Here is a 12578-nt window from a genome sequence, read left to right on the forward strand (position 1 = left end):
CTCTTTACTGCGCGACTTAAACTTCATGTTTTCTGCAAAGCCGAATGTCAGAGGAGTCAAACTGATGAAAAGCACAACAGCAATGGAGCCAGAAGGGCAATGCTCTGGCATGTAGCAATGGCGTCACAGGTTGATAATACAAAAAAAAAAAAAGACAGACAACTGTTTTTGCAATTAGCAAACAAATAACACTGAAGTTCATTCACATGAAACAAATATATACACATAATCAACAAATAGGAATTGTGGCAGAACAAAGCAGCTTCATATAAAAAATATCCTACTCAGACTGACCCGGAGAGTTTGTTATTAACCTGCGAGGATGTGATTACAGTAACTTTAAAGGAGAATTGTAACATGCTCATTTTAACCATTTGACCCATTGTGATAAGATTGTGTACATCTCTGCGCGTTGATGTAAACATTACTCCTGCGATTCTTGGCCTCGCTCACATTAGGAGCCACACAGTAGTAAAACAAAATTACATTTTATTTGATAACCTTGCCTAACTGAAGGCTCCAACTAATATTTGGATTGATCAGAAATCAGTATAACGTCAACAGATACAAAAACTAAAGAAAAAGACAGTCCTCTGGTCTCATGACTGACACCTGCCATTGATAGCAAATTAGCGGCTCCACGCCGCCCCCTCTGATTTCCACCTGCTTACTGCCGGCTGAGGCGCTGCCTACTGGGTCCGGAGCTGGTAATCTGAGGAGGAAATGGACAAAACTTAATCAAATGGACAAAAGAAAAGAGAGAATCAGAGAGAAATCAAGTGGAGGCAGCTGATGCTTTCCACCCAGAATGAATGGAATACAAAGGAAATGAGATAAGGATGTTTGGCAATTAGTGGCAACATTAGCGAAAAGACCAACATGTGCAACGTTCGAAATTTCGGTATGAAGATCAGGGAAGCTCGACAGGAAAAAGTTAACTTTCTCACATTTCGCAGGACGTTGCCACATTGCCTCATGTTCTACAGTGTATCCCCTTTTCATAGAACTGCATCAGTTCAAGGCTGGTTCCCACCACATTGCACTGCATTGCCCAACTGTTGCCTAAGAGCTGCACAAGTATTAGCTAAATCATAACCTACCTCCATTTTGGGTGATGTAGCGCACCCATGGCAGGGCCTGATAGCCGCTCTTCTCAATGATCTTCAGGTAACGCACCTGTTGAGGAAAACAAAGCTGAATGACTGCTGTGAACACAAAGAGAGTTTTTTCCAACACTGAATTCTTTGATATGAACAGTTTTTGAGTTTGCACATTATTGCTGGGTTGTAGTGCAACAAGTAACACAACAGTTATTTTTCTAGAAGCTAAAACTACCTATTCTTCAAAATGTTCACAGTCTGAATAAGGCAGGCTGAAGCCCATCCCAGCATGCACTTGAATTGTTTGTAACATATTGCACATAGAAGTGCATTACGGTTTGAGAAGTTTCCTATAGATATTTTTGATACAGTATTTTTACTTTTGAGTTTCTGTTGCGTCTTCATTGTCTGCAACGGAACGACACTACAAACCTTTCAGAGCCTCCTTTCAAACCTACAGAAAGCATTCAATACTCAAGACACATTTTAAGTGGAGTACTCCTTTAAGCTTGTCGCGAGCTGCATGTTGTAGTACGAGTAGTGTTGATGAGGAAGCAGTAGTATGAGTCACACTGCGAGAAGGGAAGCAGATAGTTTCCCTTGAAAGCTGTTCTCTAAGTTCATTTACATAACTGAATTTTTTTTTATGCATGTGAGGAAAAAACCGGCACATCAGCATTATCAAGATACAACTTTCACAAGCCATTAACTGATATTTCACCAGATCAGTGTTACAACAGAGCTTATTTTCAGAAACACACTAAATACCATGCCCTCCTGTCCATCATTGAAAATGATTGCACATTGTTTTTCTTCATAAATGTTGAAATATTACTTTACATGTATTATGGATCACAATTCAACCACAATGGCATTGAGAACTTCTCTGTGGTACATGAATTCATCTTGGAGGTAGCAATATGCATCGGTCACAGCTATTGTAGACATTTCTTTCATGCATCAGTGTGCTTCTGTAGGAATAAGTTTCACCCGTTCAACCCTTCTGCAAAAAAGCAAACAAAAAACAATCGGTTCTGTCTTTTCACAATTAGCAGGGATGAAAGCGGCCACTTAAAAAGGCTGACATGACCCCTCTCTGGGAGACATTGCCATGCCGTGTCTCCATCATGCCAGTTCCCAGCCAATGGCTGGACAGACAGGGCAGGAATTTGTGGGTTGAGTGGCGGCGAGCCTCTGTAGTGGCCGCCTTGTTATTACCTTCCACTACACAGTGAGGTCAGATAGACAGAGAGCGACAGAGTGCCTTGGACACCAGACGCATGACGACAAACTCAGACACGGGATCACCGAGTCTGTCGGCACAGCACTTCTCCCTGAACCCCAGCAGCCAAACATGCCGTCGGTCTGACCGTGGGTACGCAGTCAGCAAAACGGCATCAAAAGCCGTCCTCCGCAAAATATCATTATGGCTTGTAAGATGAGAAGGGAAAAGGAGGATGTTTGTTGTATCTCGTTTGGTAAGTACAGACTACATGTGTGGTCTGGATCTATCAGGCTCTTGGGAGAAGCTATGGCCCAAAATGCATCTGACTACTTGTTTGGGTTCCCTCAGCATCACCTAAAGACGGGAGATTTGGAAAAGTAATGACAATTCTGCTGTTATTGCCACTTGGCCAAAGTGTGAGGTTAATCCATTTCTACTTGAATTTATACAGTGCAGCTATGTGCATCATACACACTTCACATGTGCTCTCCCCTACACTTAGTGGTAGAGTTAAGAGGAACTTTCTCATGCTTTGATATTTACATGTGTCTAATTAAGCTTTACAGCCTCATCTCACACGTAGAGAGTGGTGTTCCTGGCTGCATGAGAGTCTGAGAGCCATTCTGCTGTTGCCCTGTAATAAGGGACAGGTTACTGGCCTGACAAGAGTTCGATGGGAATCTTAATAGGTTCCCTTTGAGATGGTGGGTGCACCACAGTCTGTTTGCAAACACTGAGCAAGATGTTTTTAAGCTTTTGGGTCAACTAAAGCACCAATCCTAATATTCTAGATTGATACATGTAGATCCTAAATGCTAGTGGAAAACCTTACTTCTAATATCGCCCTTAACTTCTGTCACATGTCATATCTTCTTTAAAAAATGACACTAAAAAACATTTAGCACTAATTTAAAGTATGTTAAACTTGCTCAATCAATCAGTTGAAGTCAAATTATAGTTACGGTAATAATAGTTACTGCTAAAACAACGCTTCCTGATTATTAAGTGTGAATATGGTCATTTTTATATTCTTCCATTGTATATTTGTTAAAGTGAATATATTTGTGTAATTTTTTTAGGCATTTTCTTAGATATAGATTACATAATATATAATTTTTTGACATTGTGTTTGAATACAAGTCAGCAAAGGGCTCATCTCTATCCTCGTCTCCATTTCATGGAGCATCTCAACAAGTGGCTTTGTCGCTGCACAATGACTTGATGCATTGCTTTTATTCAGGTGTCTGTTCATTTATGGATTGGCAAAGATGTGAAAGGTAGGAAAGAAAAGGAAATTAATTATTTCCAAATTACCCTAGCAAAATGGCAAGCATTCTTGTACTGCCAGAACCATCCCAATTAAAAGTAGCACATATTTCAATTAACGTGGGTTCAAGCTACTTGTTTCCAAGTGGGCTGCATAATGACCATATAACTTAATAAGGTTTTATTGACTGTCATAGAAAATGTGGAGAAGCTGGAAAAAATTAGATCCTAGCTCTTTTCATTTGTATCAAACAACAGAAAGCAGTGTTAAAGGTTAAAAAGAAAATACAAGTGAAAGAAGGAGAGATTCAGGCCCCACATCAGCTGAGAAGAATCAAGTGGATCAAAGAGCTTAATATAAAAAATAAAATAACTATTAAAGTTTATATCAAAGTCTATACGTTTATATAGTCTGAAAGAAATATTGTTTTAAGAATTAATGAATGCTCAATAAGAAAGTTACTCTCCAGCTTCCATCACATTAAAGCTTTTAACAACAGTGGCATTGATAGCTTGTGCCATGTCTTTAGAAAACCAGCATTTACATGAATGCACCAGTATTTTACAACTTCTGGCTTAAACATCAGTTGAGAATATTTAAATTCAAAGGAATAACGAAATAACAAATAAGCAAAACACTGAGATGGAATAATGTAAATGCTTTTGAACAATTCCTATTTTCAAATGGAGTTTGTCGAGTTGCAATTGTTTCCTCACACCCAGACATGGAGAAACATAGGTTTGTGTTAATGTAATGATACACACATAATCACAGGACAACTAGGATTATACGTCTGTGGTCAGCAAGAGGAAGTTTTCATTCAAACATGAAGGAAAAACATTGACTAATTTTCATGGGAATTCCAACCAAATTCAGATTAATCTACTTACCTGTAGCTAAGAATGACATTTTCTATGACTGTGATTAACATAAAGGCAGAGGGCTCAGTCCAAGTTGATGAGCAGTTGCTTTCTGGTTTGTTCAACTGTAGACATTTTCTCTACCACAAAAAGAGTCTCAGTTTAACAGTGCTCCCGTACTGCCCCCTCTGGCCAAAAACCTGTCAAATATGAATTGTTTGAATTCCTGCTCTGGAGAGAGAGAGCGAGTTCATATGAGAGACGCTGCTCCGTACCATGAACTCTAAATCCAGAATGACAGGGAAACAACAAGCACCGCAAGCTATGTGGACTATGCATGCATGGACACTGGGCAATAATCAGACAGCAGGTGCAGATAAACTGTGGCATTTGCTTGAACTTGCTCCCAGACGGTTTACTAAACAGGAATCATAAACACAGTTCGAAACTGTAAGCAGATTTAGTGCATTTTCCTGTGATAAACACCTTGTTTTTGCGTCAATTGGAATTGAGTTTCGGCTTGTTTGACCTCTACCCTCTCCCTACTGCAAGGAGCGTAAACAAATTACTTGTGGAACTATTTTCAAATAATGTTTGACAGAAGTGTGTGTGTGTGTGTGTGTGTGTGTTGTACCTGGATGCCTGAGGTGGTGAAGTATGGGATCTCAAACTTGACACTAATTGGTGGCTTCCCCTCCTTGTCTTCAGCCTCCACACTCGGTAGACCAAAGTGGGCGCGCATCAAATACTCCTTTCCACCCTGTATGAAGGTCACAACACAGATTTGTAAATAAAGAACTTGAAATTATACTGCGAAGTTATTATCAATGTTATCTATAGCACAAAACTGACCCCCCATTACAAGTCAGGTGAGAAACACAAGCTAACTGCAACGCAAAATCTTGCAGCATTACTTAAAACCAAAACATCACTTTTTAACATCTGTATGAGACTCATGATTAATGCTCACAGGGAAGGACTTGATTGACCAGACGATCTCGCTGTTCTCGGGCACCCACTTCACGCTGCCCACCGTGGTCTTGAATTTGGGTGAGTCAGCATCCGTTGGCACAGGAATGTGGATCTCCACGTTGTTGGCTGTGGAGCGCCTTTTGAACTGACTCTTCGCCTGAAACGAGAAAAACAAGCAGGTCAAGTTTTAACACAATGTCCCTCCGGCACAGGCTATCAAACCAGGGCTGAGGCTTGAAGACAGTATTAAATATGATTTGCCTCACATGAAAACTAAATACACAACATAAGAAACAACTAAGTCGGCCTGAACTGCATTACCCTCTATTCAAATGTTTCCTTCTTACTTTTTATTTTACGAATTAACAATGGGACCCAGATGTGACAACAAGAATGTTGCTATAGATGACAAGAGTGCAAAGGTGACCTACCTTGATCATGTACTCGATCCGACTATGGGAGTGCTTCTCGATGACAGATTCAATCCAGATCAAGGGCTTCACCTGAGAAATAAAAGAAAAACACACACATTTGATACACTATCAAATTCATTTTGTACAGGCTCTTTTACACTGAACATATGCGCCCGTTTAAATAACATATGATGCGGGCACCACCTGGTGGATAGCAGATATTACTGCAACAAGAACCAACATTAAATGTTTAAGAATAAGACATGCATTTGTAGGCATAGATATATTTACTACCAACAAAAGTAGTCATACACTTAAACTTTGCACTGTGTGCAATCAGTGCTGTGTGCTCTGTGTCGCAGAGGAAATCAAGCGAAAGACATAGATTGCACAAAGCATGGGGGGGGGGGGGGGTTATGCAACATGTTACTTAGTGTATCCACCTAAAACATATACCGGGATACAGTATATAGCCCAGCAGATACTAGATTTCTTTTTGGCAAATATTGATAAGATTAACTTTTCTTTTTTGGATAAAGAAATCGGAAAATAATGTATCTGCCAATAGAAGATAATGAGGCACACAATGTTGTAACATGAAAACAATCTTGATCCCTTTTTTAAACATTTGTGACCAAGATATACACTGAGCAATACTTTAAATGAACGCATATGTAACTTTTAACTTGTTGTGTAAATTCTTTTTATTTATTTTTTACCACAAATCACTCGGACATTTGGGGTGAATTTGTGGACGAAGGAGGTACGACAGATATGATTGAGTAATATGCAACTCCAGAAGTTTCAAGTTTGACCTCAAGTAGCTACAACTGGAGAGAACTCTGCTCCACTGTGCTACTTCCTTTCCCACAAGCTTACTGGCAACTCTATTGTGAAACATGTATTGAGAATTTGAGGTCACATTACTTTTTCTTAACCTTAGTGTTTTCCTAAATCCTCCCCCTGTCCTCCTTCCATATGATTTACCACTGAGAAAACTGAGGTTTTTGTAATGCTCTTGACCTGGTTGATGATTAAGCAATTTAGCCTCATTTGAGCAAAGGTTAGGTTGGTTTGGCCAAGATCCCATTGCTTTAGTTTTGTCCCCAGGTCAGGAGTTTTGTGCATAAATATTAGATTGCCTACTGTGCCCCCAAAAAAGTTGTTGTAAACACCTTTGCTAAATATAAGCCTTTACAAAAAAGGCTATCTCTACGATTTACAGTATTAACCTGCAACTAGCTCTCTGTTTAGAGTAGCAGGTGTTATTGTGGTGGACTGCCTAATACATTGAACCAGTGAGGAAATGTGCCTTGTACACCCAATTTTCATTCCAAAAACCTTCCAACAGCTGATTCATTGGTTTATATGCTGTGTGGTGGGATTTGGTGCTTGGCAGGGATAATTTGACACCCTTCTTCTGGTTAGGGGTCAGTTTATCGGACCGCCAGACCCTGCCGGTAGATCTACAGTACTCACGTGAGTGTTGAGACGGTAGGACATGAGCTCAAACTCTCCATCGGGAGGAATGAAGGAGATGGTGCGGTCATTCTCAAAACGAGACAGACGGACACACTGGTGAAACTTCACATCTTCCAACTCTACAGATTTACTCTTTCCTCCTCCATGAAAAAACAAGAGATAAAATGAAAAGAACAGAGAGAGAGACAAGCGTACCTGCACTGCACAAACTGGTATAAATCCGGCTGAGGTCAAATTGAATTTCTCGCTAAATTTTAAGGTTTTCCTGATAAGTATGAGGTGACAGATATGATGCAAGACAATAAGTGACAACAATTATCATCTAATTTCCACACTTCTATAGTTTGAAAGAGAAATGTATTATCATCAAATCGTCCGTCAGACAGCTCCTCACCCAGCTCAAATCGCGTATTAACAAAAAATAACCAAAGTATGTTATGAGAGATGACTCACTTCCAGTGTTTTCAAACAGAACCTTGTCGTTCAGGCCCAGCCGTAACTCAGGCATTCCAGACAGGAAGACACGCATCTTAATGGAGCCAACGATCTCACTACGTAGAACATTACCATTGGCACTAACCTGAAAAATAGAGCAATACAAGTGTTACAGAGAATGCCATTATATGAAGCACAGGTCATTTAAAGAGAGCTCTCATAGCTGCCCACAGAAAATATAGAAAGTTTAGATAGCTAATGTTGTGACGCACACAGGAAGGAAGTTTACAAGCATTGTGACTGGCATTCCTTAAGCTTCTAAAACAAAGAGTTCCTACCAGGAGGTTGACTGACTCAATGACGTCCAGGAAGACCTCATTCTTCCTGTACTTGATGCCCTCTGACCTCCAGGAGACAGCATTGGTGACTGTGGCGGGGGGTCGCGGGGCGCCAGTGTCTAGCTTGTGCCCCTCCTGCGTTATGTATCTGAGAGACAAAAAATGTAAACACAGAGGCACAATAGAGGAAAGAGAAAAATCAACTGTCTGCGTAGGTGAGTTACAAAAAACCTCAAAGACGAGAATTGTCTGACTGTCCTTACTCACGACACTTGGGGGAAACCTAGAGTTAGCTTTATGAGGAGGACACTAAGCTCATGTTGACTTGCAGATATATAGAAATGACAATCTGTGAAACCTGATTAACACAACAACCAATGTATAATAAACATGACATCAAATAGCTGGTTTAATTCTGTGTGCTGAGCTGATTGGTAAATACAGGAGGAAATGTCATTATGAATATCAGCACTTAAAGAACAATCAACAATCTCTTAAAATCACCAAAGTTGATTATCAGGTAGAAATAACACACCTTAAAGCTTCTCAACAGCTTATTTCCAGTACCAGAATATTTGTTTAATTTATGGATCAATATAGAAGTATTCTTTTGTTGTATCTTTAAAAGAAAGTACATAACGTAAATTGCAGTGAGACTATGGTAAAGAAGAAACTCACTCCTGCAGAATTTTGCTGTCAGTAGTCTGGGGATAGCCAAAATCCATAAGCTCATCCATCAGCTCGTATATGATGACAAAGTTATCTCTGATGCTCTCTTCCTCCAATTCTTTGAAATACTCTGAAAAAACCTGAAAAACACAAATGCTGTTTTATATTCCTAATTGACCATCAGTATAAACATCAAGTGTATGGCTTTGTTAGTGTTGTTTACTATATAGTTCTGCCGTAGACACTTAAAAGGCTTCAGCCCTACCTGGACAATTTTATACAAGAAGGAGAAGACCAGCGAGACGCTAGCATTTTTCTTGGATGTTGCAACCACTGATGTGACGCACGTTAAGAATATTAGCTACAAGAGTATAAAATACAAGCACCACAGTGGCACAAGAGACATAATACTAAATGTTGACAAGTTGGTTGGGTACAATAACATACAATGAAGGATACAGTAGAGGTTATTGTGTTTGATCCACATGAAACGAACTCCCCCGTGGGCCAGAATTGGAGAGAGGGTCCCCTCCTCCTCTTTGTCCATCAGAAGGGTCATGAAGTGCTCAATCTCTGACATGTCCACATCTCCTCGGTAATTTCGGCACACGAGGACCTGAAAGAAACAGATAGCATTTGTTTAGCTTCGCAACATCTGCAGTACTGTTGGTAATGGCTCACAGCCTATCAAGGATATATAGTAAGACATGAAATAGTTATTGAAATGTTAGTTGCCAATTACCAATGGGTGAGGTTTCTAATATAGTCTTATGGGTTTATATATTTGTATTCATCTTTACTCATCTATGATGAGATGCTGTATTTTGTGTAAAACCATAACTAGATGGAAAAATCTGACAATTTATTTTACAGATAAACACCTTTGCCATATGGCAATTTGGCATACAAGTAGCTGCCTTGTCTATGATGCACCTGTAACTTTGCACTGTTGTTTTTACTCCACTGAAACGGAGCTGTGCGTGGTAGCTGTCTGCGCCGTTTATCAGAAGGGTGACAATAGGATGTAAGAACATTATAAAATGTATGTAACGCCTCAGACAAGAGGCGTTCAACTGTAGACCTGTGAAGGGAGCTTTGGCAACCGTTGACATTTCCTGCTGCTAACAGCTGGTTTGTTTTCCTGTCGCTACGTGGCCTAACATTTTCCAGGGAAACCATGACATGCATCTGACCTCCTTGTGCACTTTCATGGCTTCAATTGAAGGCCAAACCCTCGACCTGGAATATCGACCTATGCCGATGCTTTGGCTACTCTGCTGCGGATTAAGTCGCGTCAGGATCTGTCAGCGAAGAATGCGTCCGCGGGGCTACGAGCTAGGCTAACGCCAGTTTAGCAACGTAGCAGGTTGCCCCGTTATCTTACCTTTCCTTTTAAATCCAAGACATACACCGCACTCGCAGACATCTTGAACTAATTTACACGAGCTTAGTTCTGCTCCTTATCAGCGGCTTATTGATAATGTTTGACAATAACTACTTCGGGGCTAAATTCAAAGAACAGACTTTCATTCATAATACTGAAAAGAGGAAAGCCACCCTTCCCTGTTTGGGTTGTCACACCATCCGGGCATCTGACTAGCGCCCCCTGTGGACCCGGAGCTCTCTGCTGCAGAGAGGTTTTTCTTCTTCGTCTTCGTCTTCTTCTTCTTCTTCTTCTTCTTCTTCTTCTTCTTCTTCTTCTTCTTCTTCTTCTTTTTCTTCTTCTTCTTCTTCTTTTTCTTCTTCTTCTGGTTTTATTGCGGTTGGCGATCAGCTTATTGGTGCATTACCGCTCCCTTCTGCTCCGGAGTGTGAATCAGCCAATAGACTTACAATCTTTCCCCCAAAACAAAACAAACAAAATTAAACAATAAGAATTATATTAATAAAATAAATTATATTATTATATTTTATTATGTTTTACACTCTAGACCTATAACATCATAGCCTCTGACAAGCACCCTTGTACCAGGTCCCTGCATTTCCATCATATCCTATACAAAATCCCTGTGTTTTTAAGAAAGCCAACAGTACCCTAACCTGTGCTCTCTCACACATGCTCAGTAATCCTTTCAATGTGCATTCCTGCACCCCCTGATTCCCTCAGTTTATTCCTCATCATCTCTATCTCTGCACGTCATACTCACTACAACTCAAATCTATGTGCTGAACTAAGTCCTCTTCTCCACATCCTTCACACAACCCTGTCTGGTGTTTCCCTCTCATGTTCAGTGTTTTGTTTAGTGCACAATGGCCCAACCATAACCTTGTCAACACTATTTCCTCTCTCTTGTTCCTACTACCTGCCTTCCACTGTGTAAACCCCGATATTATTGGATGTTCTTATGTTGGTTCCTATTGCTTTAGCTGGTATTGCCCCCCATATCATGTCTCTCCTGTTTCAGAGAGGTTCGACAATCCTTTAATAGATATATTCCTGTGTGAATGGATGTGGTCATTGGCTGATACTGTTGTGTCCAGGTTTAAGTCTCATCCCATTTCTATTGACATGGAATGGACATGGATTAGGATATAGAACATTATTAAATGGTCCATATACCATATTTTGAAGGAACACATGTGTATTAAAATGTTGTTAGATAATGTGTGGATGATATGTGCGGCGAAATGCAATGTTCATGTATTGTGACCGTTTCAGAACACAATGCATACATCTGAAATAGATTACATTTGACCAAGTTTGACCAACTGTAAGTCCAGAGTTTGCATTGCTTCGATGTAAACATGCTCTTCAATCTTTGAAGCCTCCATGGTTTCTAAGTCATGTTACACAGACCTGCTTCTTTCTGTCATCAACCTTGTTTTCATCGTGTAGTTCCCTCTTCTGGATGAATTGTTGATCTGCAACGTAAGATAGTACCATTTTCAAATGTTTGGATAAAACTGCAAAGCAAACACTTCCCACACAGTTGAAAGTAAAGACAGACCATGTCTGATGTTGTTTCTGTACATTACCTTTCTGTCTTTGCATAGGGGCTTTTTTCTGATGATATGAATCTACCAAAATCTGAGGTAAAATTGCTCAGTTTTTTGGCAAAAGATTGTATAGCTCTTCAATGGAAAAAACCTGAAGCACCAACTAATAATCAATGGCTGCCTCTCCATGGAAATACTGACGTATGCTACTCAAGGCCAGAGACAGACATTTGAAAAAACGCTTCATGCACTACCTGGAAAACCAAGTGATTCAACCAACCCTGTATTTCCTGATGAAGAAAGGTAGCTTATGCATGACAGGATGACCATGATCAACATGTTTTTTTATGTGTGTTTATCTGTTTAGCTTTTTGTGTCCTTATTTATTGTGGAATAACATTAAATATATTCAACAACAACACAAAAGTACATTTACAAGCATGTACTTCTGGTCCCCTAGTGTGATTAGTTGGGTGCTCGGATGGTGAATATTGCATAGCCAGCCACTCATTATGTATTGCAATAGTGCAAATATGTGTCTCGCTTCACTAAAGCTGAACTCAGATTTTCATTCAACTGCTCTGAGTTTGTGCAAGTCTTCACTGTCACAAGTGCTCATGTGAACCCGGTCCTTTAACTTCATACTGAAACTTAATGAACTTGATCATCTCACAGACTGCAGGTCTTAAATGGCAGCCAAGCAACAAATACTGACTTCATCAGAGATGAAAAGACTTTTGAAACACAAGTAGAATCATTGCTGCTTCATACATCTAAAAATATACTACTTGTGGAAACGTCACAGTGTGATAATACGCTACTGCACTAATTATGGAGGTAGTACAGGCTTAACATTAAAATAACTTAAGGTCTAAAAGCC

General features: G+C 40.0%; 1 protein-coding gene across 4 annotated transcripts; it reads right to left on the minus strand.

The window, feature by feature from the left end:
• Positions 1–472: 472 nt before the first annotated feature.
• LOC117746488 (AP-1 complex subunit mu-1) lies at positions 473–10454 on the minus strand. 4 transcript variants are annotated; one of them, XM_034555645.1, is made up of 12 exons: positions 10146–10454; positions 9221–9377; positions 9027–9094; positions 8771–8901; positions 8093–8240; positions 7773–7899; positions 7317–7459; positions 5856–5927; positions 5423–5581; positions 5087–5212; positions 1101–1176; positions 473–712 (listed from the first exon to the last, which is right to left on the minus strand). In XM_034555645.1, exons 1-12 carry the CDS (start codon positions 10185–10187, stop codon positions 690–692), a joined length of 1272 nt encoding a protein of 423 aa, XP_034411536.1. In that variant the 5' UTR covers positions 10188–10454; the 3' UTR covers positions 473–689. The 4 variants fall into 4 exon arrangements, with proteins under 4 accessions (XP_034411536.1, XP_034411537.1, XP_034411535.1 ...); XM_034555646.1 differs by having other exon boundaries at positions 7317–7456; positions 10146–10418; XM_034555644.1 differs by having other exon boundaries at positions 7317–7462; positions 10146–10418.
• Positions 10455–12578: the final 2124 nt, after the last annotated feature.

Source organism: Cyclopterus lumpus, chromosome 17 (genome assembly GCF_009769545.1).
Source record: "Cyclopterus lumpus isolate fCycLum1 chromosome 17, fCycLum1.pri, whole genome shotgun sequence".
Classification (NCBI taxonomy): domain Eukaryota; kingdom Metazoa; phylum Chordata; class Actinopteri; order Perciformes; family Cyclopteridae; genus Cyclopterus; species Cyclopterus lumpus.

Bases quoted from the DNA above. Each gene is read 5' to 3' on its own strand.
- LOC117746488 (XM_034555644.1), bottom strand. From the start codon at position 10,187: ATGTCTGCGAGTGCGGTGTATGTCTTGGATTTAAAAGGAAAG. The intron at 8,241-8,770 runs GTGAGTTTCTTC...TTTGTCTCTCAG, and splicing joins GACAGCAAAATTCTGCAGGA to ATACATAACGCAGGAGGGGC. The intron at 5,928-7,316 runs GTGAGTACTGTA...TTTATTTCTCAG, and splicing joins CCTACCGTCTCAACACTCAC to GTGAAGCCCTTGATCTGGAT.